The following is a 16,960-nucleotide window of genomic DNA, read 5'->3' as shown; positions in this document are numbered from 1 at the left end:
GCACCTCATTAAACAGTTAATGGATGCACTACTGCTCTCGAAAGAGGTTGCCATAGTAAAGGTAAAGGCATACATCAAACTCACTACAGACGAAGCATGAGACACTGACAAGGAGGAACAAGCAGCCAAGGAAGCTGCAAGGATGCCTAGGCAACACGAGACCCCTGAGGCACCTCCACTGACCATGGTAAGCACTGAGTATAACCAGTTGGCCTTGAGTATCTTACAGGCTCTGACTCGGGGACCCACCGGGAAAGAGACAAAGGTTTGGCCAGAAGCTGGGCTCGGGACCATAAAGGTTTGTGGAAGGTGGGACAGCAGGTGTGTCTGCCAAGATCTCTGTACCCTCTGATGGCCCAAGCGGCTCACGGTCCAACGCACTGGTCCAAGAATGCCATGTGTGCTTTGGTAGATGAAAGGGTCACCCCTGGTTTCACAATGGTCGCTACTGGATTTTATACAGGCATGTTTAACACTGCACAACATAAGTAGTATACAGTAGTCAATGCACCACAAACACATGCCCAAGCCTCTCTACCGATTTCAATGACTGCAAACTGACTTCATACAACTACCTCCAGGTAGGAATGTATGTGCTCATGTGTGTTGATCTCTTCTCAGGGTGACCAGAAGCCTTCCTGATGCCAGAAGCCACTACAGCGGAGAGGTAATACAAAATGTTATACAAGTGTTGTCACACAAACCACAAAGCAAGTACTTTTACCTCTATCCTGCATCAGATACGCATCCAACAGAAAGACAAAAATGCCCCTCTTTGGCACATAGTTCCCACAAGTCCTAGCTGCAGCTGATGACCTTACCAGCTATGTCCAGAGCCCCCCGAAGAGATTCTCGCTCATGCGTAAATAAGTTTTTGATTCTATTCCAGGAGATTGGGTAGTGGTCAAAAGACATACAAGGAGACCACTTGAGCTAAGGTCTGACGGTCCCTTCCAAGTCCCTCTCACTACAGCCACATCAGTAAAGCTTGAGGGAAATCCTGCTTGGATCCATGCAAGCCATTGTACGGTCTTGAAGCGGAAGAACGATGATCCTGCTCCTGATGATGTTAACAACTTCAACCCAGGAGGGACAGACAGCTAAGATGTTAAGGACTGGCGGAACGCACCAAGTACAAGATGAAATGGAACTGGGTGCGTTCGCAGTCCGAGGTCCACCGTGCAGGTAAAAACCCTGCTGCTAGTAAAGACGGACTATATGGCGGTACTATAAGAATACACACATGGGTCAGCTTCACCCTGTGTGAAGGAAGCGACCCTGTTGCGTCACAGGACCGCGGTACCGCACATAGAGCGCAAGCAAGGAGTCACTAATCTCAAACCCGAGACTGAGGATTTGAGTTCAGAAGACCCTATGCGCTCGACACCGCAACTGGGGTGTCAGAGGAACATAAATAATAATATAAAGGCACAAGAGTGCGTGCGGTGCCGCACTGACGGACGCCACTAACAACCCAGGCTTGGGTCAGGAAAGCGCAGAGCAAGCGCACGGCGCCGTACTGGCGGACACAGCAACTGGTAGCTGTAATGTGTGTTACGTGCTGTTGGATAAGTCGGGCGCTAGATAGCAAACATACACCTTCCGCGAATAGTCATCCAATAGGGAGGGTTATTTAAAGAGCGACTTTCACTCACAACACACACACACATATATACAAGACAATACTAGCGCATGGCCGTGCGAGCATGCGCAGTTTATATAGTTGCAGCACAGGAAGCAGCTCCAAAAGTTTTGCCCTTTCAGGACCTGCCAAGAGGACCAATGGGATGTGCTGCAGTACCTGAGCATGTGACCCTCGATCTCTAATGGGAGATCTTGCCCTGGGCATGCTCAGTGTGTACAAATAAGGACTTAGTCCCAGAGAAGCCCGCTCGCCGCAGATCAGTGCAGGGTACAACAGGAGAGCCAGAAAAGGCAGCAGTAACCCTCTGCACAGAATCAGTCCCAGCGAGACGCTGGGAGCGACGCCTCCGTTGAGCAGAGCCCACTGCGGCCGAAGCAGAATGGGAGACCGCAGCAGACACGGATCGAGATTCCCCCTGTGCAGCAGAGGAAACTTGACTCCTAACATAAGATAACCCAAAATGATGCAATAATAACTGTGTGGTTTGACACCTCTAAGAACTTTGCAACTTTTAGATTTAATTTTGGTAAAATAGAAAAATGCAAATGGAATCTTAAAGTTGGTGGAAAAAGTAGTAATGCTAACTGTGAATTTCTTTTAGGGGCTGGAGGGGCTGTAAGCAATAAAGATATGGACTGGATAAATTACATCTATTCTATTATAATCAGGAAAGGTTTATAAAATCCACGAGGGATGCAATAAACAGAATAGCAAAACAACTAGGCCCAATTTCTTGAGTAGCATGGCAGAATAGAATGGCCTTAGACATGCTGTTAGCAGAAAAAGGGTTCGTAAAATGTTTGGCACTTATAGCTACACTTTTATTCCTGGCAATAAAACCCCTGATAGAAGCATCACAAAGGCATTGGAGGGTCTTACATCACTATCTGAGGAACTGGCAGAAAATTCTGGTATCGACAATCCGTCCTCAGAGTGGCTCGAGTCATGGTTCAGAAGATGGAGTCACCTGGTGTCCAGCTTTCTCTCGTCTCTGGCCGTTGTGGCAGTGATACTTGTGGTCTGCGGATACTGCTGCATACCCTGCATGAGAGGGCTCCTCCAGAGACTGATCGATGCATCCATTGTTAAAACTATGTACATCCAAGTGGATCCCCGCACTGATGAATATGAACAAATGCTATGCTGAGAATAGGATATGATCTACCCACCCTAATGGGGGATTCGGCAGAAGAAAATGAGAAGAAAGTCTGACACTGGCACTAGGCCTCTGGAGTACCTGTAGGGCAGGGGAAGAGTCGTATCTGTTCTCAAAAGGGGGGACTGATAGGGAAGTCAGAGACCACCTTAACATATTCCTTGATTTATATATATTTCTACTTGTAACAGGCCATGTTCAGACATATCTAGCTTTCATATGTCATTCTGACCTTTCATTAGAGCTGCTGACACGACTACGCCTAGAAGTTATATTGATAAGGGGAAGCTAATGACGGGTGGCGATACCCATTAGCTAGATAACGGGTTATAAACTGGATTAGGGTGAGGCTAATTACATTGATTTTGGGACCTAACGATATTGAACACCGGTTCACAGGTCACTTCTAATGGAAAATCACCTGATCAATTAATGATCTCATTTGTAAAACAGCTGATGTGCGCATGGCCGGAATGTATTCGCCCACTCAAAAGAGTGTATAAGGCAAGGTGTAATAGATTACAGTTTATGGCTCTTGGAAACAGATTACATCTGTCTCTGTCCATCACTCGTTCCAACGATATCATGATCAGACAACCACCCAATAATCCCTGATGGTCTGACTTACTGACCAACCTAACACCCTCTACACAGGAGGCTTCGCTCCATATTTCCTGTACACACATGATTCCGCTCCGTACACCTCGTACACACACGGCTCCGCTCCGTACTCCTCGTACACACACGGCTCCGCTCCATACCCCTCGTACACACACGGCTCCGCTCCGTACACCTCGTACACACACGGCTCCACTCCGTACTCCTCGTACACACATGATTCAGCTCCGTACACCTCGTACACACATGGCTCCGCTCCGTACACCTCGTACACACACGGCTCCGCTCCGTACACCTCGTACACACACGGCTCCGCTCCGTACACCTCGTACACACACGGCTCCACTCCGTACTCCTCGTACACACATGATTCCGCTCCGTACACCTCGTACACACATGGCTCCGCTCCGTACACCTCGTACACACACGGCTCCGCTCCGTACACCTCGTACACACAGGGATCTGCTCCGTACACCTCGTACACACACGGCTCTGCTCCGTACACCTCGTACACACACGGCTCCGCTCCGTACTCCTCGTACACACACGGCTCCGCTCCATACCCCTCGTACACACACGGCTCCGCTCCGTACACCTCGTACACACACGGCTCCACTCCGTACTCCTCGTACACACATGATTCAGCTCCGTACACCTCGTACACACATGGCTCCGCTCCGTACACCTCGTACACACACGGCTCCGCTCCGTACACCTCGTACACACACGGCTCCGCTCCGTACACCTCGTACACACACGGCTCCACTCCGTACTCCTCGTACACACATGATTCCGCTCCGTACACCTCGTACACACATGGCTCCGCTCCGTACACCTCGTACACACACGGCTCCGCTCCGTACACCTCGTACACACAGGGATCTGCTCCGTACACCTCGTACACACACGGCTCTGCTCCGTACACCTCGTACACACACGGCTCCGCTCCGTACTCCTCGTACACACACGGCTCCGCTCCGTACACCTGGTACACACACGGCTCCGCTCTGTACACCTCGTACACACACGGCTCTGCTATATCCACACTGTAAACCCCTCCTGACCCCACACAAACTTCAGCTCATCCAGCACCATGACAACCAGCACAGCACAGTCCTGCATACACTGAGGCCCCTGATCATGTGACCCTGACTCCTCCCCTCCTGTGACCTCATCACAGGTCCTGTGTGCACAGAACTGCCATATATGTGGTGTGCGGCTCTGCAGGTGAAGGTATGTGGAGATTCCCCATTACTGGCGCATTAATATTAGAAATATATTGCTTGGTCTTCCAGACCTTATCTTGACCTCCACTGTTCCTGGTAACTGCTATTTCTTAATTACATTTAGGACTGAGGAAAGGGCAACTTGTAAACACTTTGTTATCTTCTTCTATCCTCTTCCTGCTTTGTGGCCTCCACCATTGTCAGAGCTCGGCAGCTGCTTAGAGCCCATGGCTGCTGGTTTTTGGCACAAGGTTGGAGGAGGCTGGGTTTTTACAAAGTTGGGAAATTTGCATCACCTGACCTTTCCTAACAATGATAGCGAACAAGCGATAACCCTAAGGCCGGCTTCACACTCAGCGTATGAAAATACGGTCGGTATATTACGGCCGTAATACGCTGAAAAGTCCCGAAAATAGTGATTCGTATGTCATCGTAGGCAGGGTGCGTCAGCGTATTGTGCGCATGGCATCCTCCGTATGTAATCCGTATGGCATCCGTACTGCGAGATTTTCTCGCAGGCTTGCAAAACGGACATACAATGGATCCATGGGCTCAAATAATCGTAAAAACATATATACTGTTATATATGTTAATAGCAAGGTGACATTAACCCTTCATTACCCCATATCCCACCGCTACATGGGAATGGGAAGAGAGTGGCCAAGTGCCAGAATAGGCGCATCTTACAGATGTGCCTTTCCTGGGGTGGCTGGGGGCAGATGTTTTTAGCCGGGGGGGGGGGGGGGCAATAACCATGGACCCTCTCCAGGCTATTAATATCTGCCCTCAGTCACTGGCTTTCCCACTCTGGCGGAGAAAATTACACGGGAGCCCACGCCAATTTTTTCCGCACTATAACCCTTTAATTTAATAGCTAGAGCCACCAAATTTGACACACATACACTTCTTACATTACTAAAGAGGAATATGTAATAAAAGAAGGGATATGAAATGGTTTACTGTATGTAAACCATGTCACATATCATGTCGGGTATGAGAAGAAGATAGGAAAATCCGGCAATTGAATTACCGGCTTTTCTGCTATCTAGCGCTGTATGAAATATTAATATATATATATATATATATATACAGTGGGGCAAAAAAGTATTTAGTCAGTCAGCAATAGTGCAAATTCCACCACTTAAAAAGATGAGAGGCGTCTGTAATTTACATCATAGGTAGACCTCAACTATGGGAGACAAACTGAGAAAAAAAAATCCAGAAAATCACATTGTCTGTTTTTTTTAACATTTTATTTGCATACTATGGTGGAAAATAAGTATTTGGTCAGAAACAAAATTTCATCTCAATACTTTGTAATATATCCTTTGTTGGCAATGACAGAGGTCAAACGTTTTCTGTAAGTCTTCACAAGGTTGCCACACACTGTTGTTGGTATGTTGGCCCATTCCTCCATGCAGATCTCCTCTAGAGCAGTGATGTTTTTGGCTTTTCGCTTGGCAACACGGACTTTCAACTCCCTCCAAAGGTTTTCTATAGGGTTGAGATCTGGAGACTGGCTAGGCCACTCCAGGACCTTGAAATGCTTCTTACGAAGCCACTCCTTCGTTGCCCTGGCGGTGTGCTTTGGATCATTGTCATGTTGAAAGACCCAGCCACATTTCATCTTCAATGCCCTTGCTGATGGAAGGAGGTTTGCACTCAAAATCTCACGATACATGGCCCCATTCATTCTTTCATGTACCCGGATCAGTCGTCCTGGCCCCTTTGCAGAGAAACAGCCCCAATCATGATGTTTCCACCACCATGCTTTACAGTAGGTATGGTGTTTGATGGATGCAACTCAGTATTCTTTTTCCTCCAAACACGACAAATTGTGTTTCTACCAAACAGTTCCAGTTTGGTTTCATCAGACCATAGGACATTCTCCCAAAACTCCTCTGGATCATCCAAATGCTGTCTAGCAAACTTCAGACGGGCCCGGACATGTACTGGCTTAAGCAGTGGGACACGTCTGGCACTGCAGGATCTGAGTCCATGGTGGTGTAGTGTGTTACTTATGGTAGGCCTTGTTACATTGGTCCCAGCTCTCTGCAGTTCATTCACTAGGTCCCCCCGCGTGGTTCTGGGATTTTTGCTCACCGTTCTTGTGATCATTCTGACCCCACGGGGTGGGATTTTGCGTGGAGCCCCAGATCGAGGGAGATTATCATTGGTCTTGTATGTCTTCCATTTTCTAATTATTGCTCCCACTGTTGATTTCTTCACTCCAAGCTGGTTGGCTATTGCAGATTCAATCTTCCCAGCCTGGTGCAGGGCTACAATTTTGTTTCTGGTGTCCTTTGACAGCTCTTTGGTCTTCACCATAGCGGAGTTTGGAGTCAGACTGTTTGAGGGTGTGCACAGGTGTCTTTTTATACTGATAACAAGTTTAAACAGGTGCCATTACTACAGGTAATGAGTGGAGGAAAGAGGAGACTCTTAAAGAAGAAGTTACAGGTCTGTGAGAGCCAGAAATCTTGATTGTTTGTTTCTGACCAAATACTTATTTTCCACCATAATATGCAAAAAAAATGATAAAAAAACAGACAATGTGATGTTCTAGATTTTTTTTTCTCAGTTTGTCTCCCATAGTTGAGGTCTAACTATGATGTAAATTACAGACGCCTCTCATCTTTTTAAGTGGTGGAACTTGCACTATTGCTGACTGACTAAATACTTTTTTGCCCCACTGTATATATATATATACACCCCTATACTATGTGTAGACATTTATTTTAGCTATTCTATTGTAACCTGTCAGTGTGATTTTACTGTACACCGCACTGAATTACCGGCTTTTCTCTCTAACACCGCTGCGTATTTCTCGCAAGTCACACTGTTGGTCCGTGTGTAATCCGTATTTTTCTGGCCACCATAGACTTTCATTGGTGATTTTTGGCGCAATACGGTGACAAACGCAGCATGCTGCGATTTTCTACGGCCGTAGAAGACCATATAATACGGATCAGTAAAATACGGCTGATAGGAGCAGGGGCATAAAGAAGCATTGTACCGTATGCAATCCGTATTTTCTGCACCTCTCATACGTCCGTAAAAATCGCTAGTGTGACGCCGGCCTTATAGGTTAGTTAAGGTGTGAAACCTGGGTCAAAGTTATCTGAGCACACAAATCTCCAAGCCTGCCCAAATTTTTTCATCACCGCCTTTTCCAGTTTGCACTTTTTAAAATGTAAAAAATGCATATATATATATATATATATATATATATATATATATATACCTAAAATACAAAGGAAATGTGTCAACTTTAGGCCTTTTAGACATCATTTCATCTTTAACTTGCTTACCTGTTCACAATAACAGCAAAAAACATCTTTTACAATTGGGATACACATACACTGAGGCCCCTGACTCCTCCTCTCCTGTAACCTTATCAGAGTAGCCATATATATGTGGAGTGCGGCTCTGCGGGTGGAGGTCGGTGCTGGAGGCTCCATTATTCTCTATGTGGAGTGTGGCTCTGTGGGTGGAGGTCGGTGCTGGAGGCTCCATTATTCTCTATGTTGAGTGCGACTCTGCGGGTGGAGGTCGGTGCTGGAGGCTCCATTATTCTCTATGTGGAGTGCGGCTCTGCGGGTGAAGGTCGGTGCTGGAGGCTCCATTATTCTCTATGTGGAGTGCGGCTCTGAGGGTGGAGGTCGGTGCTGGAGGCTCCATTATTCTCTATGTGGAGTGTGGCTCTGCGGGTGAAGGTCGGTGCTGGAGGCTCCATTATTCTCTATGTGGAGTGCGGCTCTGCGGGTGAAGGTCGGTGCTGGAGGCTCCATTATTCTCTATGTGGAGTGTGGCTCTGCGGGTGGAGGTCGGTGCTGGAGGCTCCATTATTCTCTATGTGGAGTGCGGCTCTGAGGGTGGAGGTCGGTGCTGGAGGCTCCATTATTCTCTATGTGGATTGCGGCTCTGCGGGTGGAGGTCGGTGCTGGAGGCTCCATTATTCTCTATGTGGAGTGCGGCTCTGCGGGTGGAGGTCGGTGCTGGAGGCTCCATTATTCTCTATGTGGAGTGCGGCTCTGCGGGTGGAGGTCGGTGCTGGAGGCTCCATTATTCTATATGTGGAGTGCGGCTCTGCGGGTGGAGGTCGGTGCTGGAGCCCCCATTATTCTCTATGTGGAGTGCGGCTCTGCGGGTGGAGGTCAGTGCTGGAGGTTCCATTATTCTCTTTGTGGAGTGCGGGTGGAGGTCGGTGCTGGAGGCTCCATTATTCTTTATATGGAGTGTGGCTCTGTGGGTGGAGGTCGGTGCTGGAGGCTCCATTATTCTCTATGTGAAGTGCGGCTCTGTGGGTGGAGGTCGGTGCTGGAGGCTCCATTATTCTTTATATGGAGTGTGGCTCTGTGGGTGGAGGTCGGTGCTGGAGGCTCCATTATTCTCTATGTGAAGTGCGGCTCTGTGGGTGGAGGTCGGTGCTGGAGGCTCCATTATTCTCTATGTGGAGTGTGGCTCTGCGGGTGGAGGTCGGTGCTGAGGCTCCATTATTCTCTATGTGAAGTGCGGCTCTGTGGGTGGAGGTCGGTGCTGGAGGCTCCATTATTCTCTATGTGGAGTGCGGCTCTGCGGGTGGAGGTCGGTGCTGGAGGCTCCATTATTCTCTATGTGGAGTGCGGCTCTGCGGGTGGAGGTCGGTGCTGGAGGCTCCATTATTCTCTATGTGGAGTGTGGCTCTGCGGGTGGAGGTCGGTGCTGAGGCTCCATTATTCTCTATGTGGGGTGCGGCTCTGCGGGTGGAGGTTGGTGCTGGAGGCTCCATTATTCTCTATGTGGAGTGCGGCTCTGCGGGTGGAGGTCAGTGCTGGAGGTTCCATTATTCTCTATGTGGAGTGTGGCTCTGCGGGTGGAGGGATGTGCTGGAGGCCCCATTATTCTCTATGTGGAGTGTGGCTCTGCGGGTGGAGGTCGGTGCTGGAGGCCCCATTATTCTCTATGTGGAGTGTGGCTCTGCGAGTGGAGGTCGGTGCTGGAGGCTCCATTAGTCTCTATGTGGAGTGCGGCTCTGCGGGTGGAGGTCGGTGCTGGAGGCTCCATTATTCTCTATGTGGAGTGTGGCTCTGCGGGTGGAGGTCGGTGCTGAGGCTCCATTATTCTCTATGTGGGGTGCGGCTCTGCGGGTGGAGGTTGGTGCTGGAGGCTCCATTATTCTCTATGTGGAGTGCGGCTCTGCGGGTGGAGGTCAGTGCTGGAGGTTCCATTATTCTCTATGTGGAGTGTGGCTCTGCGGGTGGAGGGATGTGCTGGAGGCCCCATTATTCTCTATGTGGAGTGTGGCTCTGCGGGTGGAGGTCGGTGCTGGAGGCCCCATTATTCTCTATGTGGAGTGTGGCTCTGCGAGTGGAGGTCGGTGCTGGAGGCTCCATTAGTCTCTATGTGGAGTGCGGCTCTGCGGGTGGAGGTCGGTGCTGGAGGCTCCATTATTCTCTATGTGGAGTGTGGCTCTGCGGGTGGAGGTCGGTGCTGAGGCTCCATTATTCTCTATGTGGGGTGCGGCTCTGCGGGTGGAGGTTGGTGCTGGAGGCTCCATTATTCTCTATGTGGAGTGCGGCTCTGCGGGTGGAGGTAGGTGCTGGAGGCCCCATTATTCTCTATGTGGAGTGCGGGTGGAGGTCGGTGCTGGAGGCTCCATTATTCTCTATGTGGAGTGCGGGTGGAGGTCGGTGCTGGAGGCTCCATTATTCTCTATGTGGAGTGTGGCTCTGCGGGTGGAGGTCGGTGCTGGAGGCTCCATTATTCTCTATGTGGAGTGCGGCTCTGCGGGTGAAGGTCGGTGCTGGAGGCTCCATTATTCTCTATGTGGAGTGCGGCTCTGCGGGTGAAGGTCGGTGCTGGAGGCTCCATTATTCTCTATGTGGAGTGCGGCTCTGCGGGTGGAGGTCGGTGCTGGAGGCTCCATTATTCTCTATGTGGAGGGCGGCTCTGCGGGTGGAGGTCAGTGCTGGAGGCTCCATTATTCTCTATGTGGAGTGTGGCTCTGTGGGTGGAGGTCGGTGCTGGAGGCTCCATTATTCTCTATGTGGAGTGCGGCTCTGTGGGTGGAGGTCGGTGCTGGAGGCTCCATTATTCTCTATGTGGAGTGCGGCTCTGTGGGTGGAGGTCGGTGCTGGAGGCTCCATTATTCTCTATGTGAAGTGCGGCTCTGCGGGTGGAGGTCGGTGCTGGAGGCTCCATTATTCTCTATGTGGAGTGTGGCTCTGCGGGTGGAGGTCGGTGCTGGAGGCTCCATTATTCTCTATGTGGAGTGCGGCTCTGCGGGTGGAGGTCGGTGCTGGAGGCTCCATTATTCTCTATGTGGAGTGCGGCTCTGCGGGTGGAGGTCGGTGCTAGAGGCTCCATTATTCTCTATGTGGAGTGCGGCTCTGCGGGTGGAGGTCGGTGCTGGAGGCTCCATTATTCTCTATGTGGAGTGCGGCTCTGCGGGTGGAGGTCGGTGCTGGAGGCTCCATTATTCTCTATGAGGAGTGCGGCTCTGCGGGTGGAGGTCGGTGCTGGAGGCTCCATTATTCTCTATGTGGAGTGTGGCTCTGCGGGTGGAGGTCGGTGCTGAGGCTCCATTATTCTCTATGTGGGGTGCGGCTCTGCGGGTGGAGGTTGGTGCTGGAGGCTCCATTATTCTCTATGTGGAGTGCGGCTCTGCGGGTGGAGGTCGGTGCTGGAGGCTCCATTATTCTCTATGTGGAGTGCGGCTCTGTGGGTGAAGGTCGGTGCTGGAGGCTCCATTATTCTCTATGTGGAGTGCGGCTCTGCGGTGGAGGTCGGTGCTGGAGTCCCCATTATTCTCTATGTGGAGTGTGGCTCTGTGGGTGGAGGTCGGTGCTGGAGGCTCCATTATTCTTTATATGGAGTGTGGCTCTGCGGGTGGAGGTCGGTGCTGGAGGCTCCATTATTCTCTATGTGGAGTGCGGCTCTGCGGGTGAAGGTCGGTGCTGGAGGCTCCATTATTCTCTATGTGGAGTGCGGCTCTGCGGGTGAAGGTCGGTGCTGGAGGCTCCATTATTCTCTATGTGGAGTGCGGCTCTGCGGGTGGAGGTCGGTGCTGGAGGCTCCATTATTCTCTATGTGGAGGGCGGCTCTGCGGGTGGAGGTCAGTGCTGGAGGTTCCATTATTCTCTATGTGGAGTGCGGGTGGAGGCCGGTGCTGGAGTCCCCATTATTCTCTATGTGGTGTGCGGCTCTGCGGGTGGAGGTCGGTGCTGGAGGCTCCATTATTCTCTATGTGGAGTGTGGCTCTGTGGGTGGAGGTCGGTGCTGGAGGCTCCATTATTCTCTATGTGGAGGGCGGCTCTGCGGGTGGAGGTCAGTGCTGGAGGTTCCATTATTCTCTATGTGGAGTGCGGCTCTTCGGTGGAGGTCGGTGCTGGAGGTTCCATTATTCTCTATGTGGAGTGCGGCTCTGCGGGTGGAGGCCGGTGCTGGAGTCCCCATTATTCTCTATGTGGAGTGTGGCTCTGTGGGTGGAGGTCGGTGCTGGAGGCTCCATTATTCTTTATATGGAGTGTGGCTCTGCGGGTGGAGGCCGGTGCTGGAGTCCCCATTATTCTCTATGTGGAGTGCGGCTCTGCGGGTGGAGGTCGGTGCTGGAGGCTCCATTATTCTCTATGTGGAGTGTGGCTCTGCGGGTGGAGGTCGGTGCTGGAGGCTCCATTATTCTCTATGTGGAGTGCGGCTCTGCGGGTGAAGGTCGGTGCTGGAGGCTCCATTATTCTCTATGTGGAGTGCGGCTCTGCGGGTGAAGGTCGGTGCTGGAGGCTCCATTATTCTCTATGTGGAGGGCGGCTCTGCGGGTGGAGGTCAGTGCTGGAGGTTCCATTATTCTCTATGTGGAGTGCGGGTGGAGGCCGGTGCTGGAGGCTCCATTATTCTCTATGTGGTGTGCGGCTCTGCGGGTGGAGGTCGGTGCTGGAGGCTCCATTATTCTCTATGTGGAGTGTGGCTCTGTGGGTGGAGGTCGGTGCTGGAGGCTCCATTATTCTCTATGTGGAGTGCGGCTCTGTGGGTGGAGGTCGGTGCTGGAGGCTCCATTATTCTCTATGTGGAGTGCGGGTGGAGGCCGGTGCTGGAGTCCCCATTATTCTCTATGTGGTGTGCGGCTCTGCGGGTGGAGGTCGGTGCTGGAGGCTCCATTATTCTCTATGTGGAGTGTGGCTCTGCGGGTGGAGGTCGGTGCTGGAGGCTCCATTATTCTCTATGTGGAGTGCGGCTCTGCGGGTGGAGGTCGGTGCTGGAGGCTCCATTATTCTCTATGTGGAGTGCGGCTCTGCGGGTGGAGGTCGGTGCTAGAGGCTCCATTATTCTCTATGTGGAGTGTGACTCTGCGGGTGGAGGTTGGTGCTGGAGGCTCCATTATTCTCTATGTGGAGTGCGGCTCTGCGGGTGGAGGTCGGTGCTGGAGGCTCCATTATTCTCTATGAGGAGTGCGGCTCTGCGGGTGGAGGTCGGTGCTGGAGGCTCCATTATTCTCTATGTGGAGTGTGGCTCTGCGGGTGGAGGTCGGTGCTGAGGCTCCATTATTCTCTATGTGGGGTGCGGCTCTGCGGGTGGAGGTTGGTGCTGGAGGCTCCATTATTCTCTATGTGGAGTGCGGCTCTGCGGGTGGAGGTCGGTGCTGGAGGCTCCATTATTCTCTATGTGGAGTGCGGCTCTGTGGGTGAAGGTCGGTGCTGGAGGCTCCATTATTCTCTATGTGGAGTGCGGCTCTGCGGTGGAGGTCGGTGCTGGAGTCCCCATTATTCTCTATGTGGAGTGTGGCTCTGTGGGTGGAGGTCGGTGCTGGAGGCTCCATTATTCTTTATATGGAGTGTGGCTCTGCGGGTGGAGGTCGGTGCTGGAGGCTCCATTATTCTCTATGTGGAGTGCGGCTCTGCGGGTGAAGGTCGGTGCTGGAGGCTCCATTATTCTCTATGTGGAGTGCGGCTCTGCGGGTGAAGGTCGGTGCTGGAGGCTCCATTATTCTCTATGTGGAGTGCGGCTCTGCGGGTGGAGGTCGGTGCTGGAGGCTCCATTATTCTCTATGTGGAGGGCGGCTCTGCGGGTGGAGGTCAGTGCTGGAGGTTCCATTATTCTCTATGTGGAGTGCGGGTGGAGGCCGGTGCTGGAGTCCCCATTATTCTCTATGTGGTGTGCGGCTCTGCGGGTGGAGGTCGGTGCTGGAGGCTCCATTATTCTCTATGTGGAGTGTGGCTCTGTGGGTGGAGGTCGGTGCTGGAGGCTCCATTATTCTCTATGTGGAGGGCGGCTCTGCGGGTGGAGGTCAGTGCTGGAGGTTCCATTATTCTCTATGTGGAGTGCGGCTCTGCGGTGGAGGTCGGTGCTGGAGGTTCCATTATTCTCTATGTGGGGTGCGGCTCTGCGGGTGGAGGCCGGTGCTGGAGTCCCCATTATTCTCTATGTGGAGTGTGGCTCTGTGGGTGGAGGTCGGTGCTGGAGGCTCCATTATTCTTTATATGGAGTGTGGCTCTGTGGGTGGAGGTCGGTGCTGGAGGCTCCATTATTCTCTATGTGGAGTGTGGCTCTGCGGGTGGAGGTCGGTGCTGGAGGCTCCATTATTCTCTATGTGGAGTGCGGCTCTGCGGGTGAAGGTCGGTGCTGGAGGCTCCATTATTCTCTATGTGGAGTGCGGCTCTGCGGGTGAAGGTCGGTGCTGGAGGCTCCATTATTCTCTATGTGGAGGGCGGCTCTGCGGGTGGAGGTCAGTGCTGGAGGTTCCATTATTCTCTATGTGGAGTGCGGGTGGAGGCCGGTGCTGGAGGCTCCATTATTCTCTATGTGGTGTGCGGCTCTGCGGGTGGAGGTCGGTGCTGGAGGCTCCATTATTCTCTATGTGGAGTGTGGCTCTGTGGGTGGAGGTCGGTGCTGGAGGCTCCATTATTCTTTATATGGAGTGTGGCTCTGTGGGTGGAGGTCGGTGCTGGAGGCTCCATTATTCTCTATGTGGAGTGCGGCTCTGTGGGTGGAGGTCGGTGCTGGAGGCTCCATTATTCTCTATGTGGAGTGCGGCTCTGTGGGTGGAGGTCGGTGCTGGAGGCTCCATTATTCTCTATGTGAAGTGCGGCTCTGCGGGTGGAGGTCGGTGCTGGAGGCTCCATTATTCTCTATGTGGAGTGTGGCTCTGCGGGTGGAGGTCGGTGCTGGAGGCTCCATTATTCTCTATGTGGAGTGCGGCTCTGCGGGTGGAGGTCGGTGCTGGAGGCTCCATTATTCTCTATGTGGAGTGCGGCTCTGCGGGTGGAGGTCGGTGCTGGAGGCTCCATTATTCTCTATGTGGAGTGCGACTCTGCGGGTGGAGGTTGGTGCTGGAGGCTCCATTATTCTCTATGTGGAGTGCGGCTCTGCGGGTGGAGGTTGGTGCTGGACAGGCCCGAGTGTATCCTGCTATGGACAACCCCCACCATGTAGAATGTAGTTAACGCCTCCCTACGCGTTTCTTCTCCAATCCCGGAGATTCATCAGGGGAGTTTTCAGTGGCCAAAAGGCCCAGATGTAAGCTCAAATGTCCATGAGCAAAAATCAGCTCAAATGTCCATAAATCGGGGGTATCAGCAGTGACTGTATGATGTCCCACAAATGAGCAATCCTCTGTGATGGTGTGTCACAGTAAGTGAGTCAGCTCTGAAAGGCACCCGCTGCCCCCTTATAAGCTATCCATGCAGAGGGCCCCTCCCCCCAGCGTCTGATGTGATAAAGAACCACCCCTACCCACTAAGGTTGAGCGACTTTTAGTTTTTTAGGGTCGAGTCGGGTTTCGCGAAACCCGACTATCTCAAAAGTCGAGTCGAGTGGAATCGGCCGATTATCGCGAAAAGTCGGGGATCGACCGAAACACGAAACCCAATGCAAGTCAATGGGGGAGCATAGTCGGCAGTGAGTGGAGGCCAGGAAAACATGTACAGTGACCATTTTAATGGCAAAAACATCCATTCTTGTTACTGAAGCTTGTCAATCTTAATTTACCTTATAATAATAGTAAGGCATTGGAAATTGGGGGTCATTTGGCTAAAGTTGTGGGGGGTAGGGCTAGTTCAAGTATTTAGTGGGCCCAGGAAATCTGGACCACGTCACGGCAGTGGAGCAGGGAGAGGTAAGTATTTCAACTTTGCAAGTGCTGTGATCCTGAGCAAGCAGGGGGGGCCCACTCGTTGGCATTGGCACTGGCACAGGGCCCCTCAAAGTACGGCGGTGTGTCTGCACGGCGGGGGCGCCTCCCACCGGCAGCGACACTTTTGCGTACTATGAGGGGCTCTGTGCCAGTGACGTGCCCAACGAGTATTCCTCCCCCCACCTGATGAAGGAACCTGCACTTTCATCTGCACCTTCCTCTTTGTCCCCGTGTAAGGTGGTATGGTATGCGGGAAGAGGAACCTGACTTTCAGCAGGGTCACAATCTTGCTGTGTAGCGTGCACGGGGAATGTTGCGTTATGGGTCAATGTACCAGCAGACTCATCTATCACTGGCTGGGCAATGGGCAGGATGAGGAGGAAACACAGATATAGGCCCAAAGAATAAAGTGGGCTAAATGCAGTTCAAAATTGGTAACAGGACTAACCAGGGGGCATTGCTTTGTTCAGTGGAGGACAACTGTAATGAGAGGCTGACACAGAGAGTAGGCCCAAATCAATAAGTAGTCTAAATGCAGTTCAAAATTGGCAACAGTAGTAAACAGGCGGCACAGCTTTGTTCAGTGGAGGAGAACAGCAAGGAGCGGCAGACACCGATAGTAGGCCCCAACCCAACTAGTAGGCCAAATGCAGTCTAACATTAACAACTACTTAACGAGAGCCTGAAAATGGAATTTCAGGACAGGAAACCAGGAGAACAGCAAGGAGCGGCAGACACTGTTAGTAGGCCCCAACCCAGCTAGTAGGCCAAATGCAGTTGTTCCATTTAACAACTATTTAACAAGAGCCTGAAGATAGAAGCTCAGGAAAGGCAACCTGGAGAACACCTTGGAGCCGAAGACACCGTCTCTACAACCCAGACCCAACTTGTAGGCCTAATGCAGTGTTGTTTCAACAACTACTTAACGAGAGCTAGAAGATAGAAGCTATGGAGAGGCAACCTGGAGAACACCTTGGAGCAGAAGACACCGTCTCTACAACCCAGACCCAACTTGTAGGCCTAATGCAGTGTTGTTTCAACAACTACTTAACAAGAGCTAGAAGATAGAAGCTATGGAGAGGCAGCCAGGAGAACACCTTGGAGCGGCAGACACCGTCTCTACAACCCAGACCCAACTTGTAGGCCTAATGCAGTGTTGTTTCAACAACTACTTAACGAGAGCTAGAAGATAGAAGCTATGGAGAGGC

General features: G+C 51.8%; 1 protein-coding gene across 1 annotated transcript in view; it reads left to right on the top strand.

The window, feature by feature from the left end:
- Positions 1-4,622: 4,622 nt before the first annotated feature.
- Positions 4,623-16,960, top strand: part of LOC138666942 (gastrula zinc finger protein XlCGF66.1-like) — a 219,637-nt gene continuing 207,299 nt past the window's right edge. The window contains exon 1 of the mRNA XM_069755137.1: positions 4,623-4,652. Coding sequence (XP_069611238.1) covers positions 4,626-4,652 — 27 coding nt within the window. The 5' untranslated portion in view covers positions 4,623-4,625. The remainder of the gene's footprint in view (positions 4,653-16,960) is intronic.

Source organism: Ranitomeya imitator, chromosome 2, assembly GCF_032444005.1.
Source record: "Ranitomeya imitator isolate aRanImi1 chromosome 2, aRanImi1.pri, whole genome shotgun sequence".
Taxonomy (NCBI): domain Eukaryota; kingdom Metazoa; phylum Chordata; class Amphibia; order Anura; family Dendrobatidae; genus Ranitomeya; species Ranitomeya imitator.
Note: the sequence above shows the minus strand (reverse complement) of the source record. Positions and strands in the feature narration are given on the sequence as shown.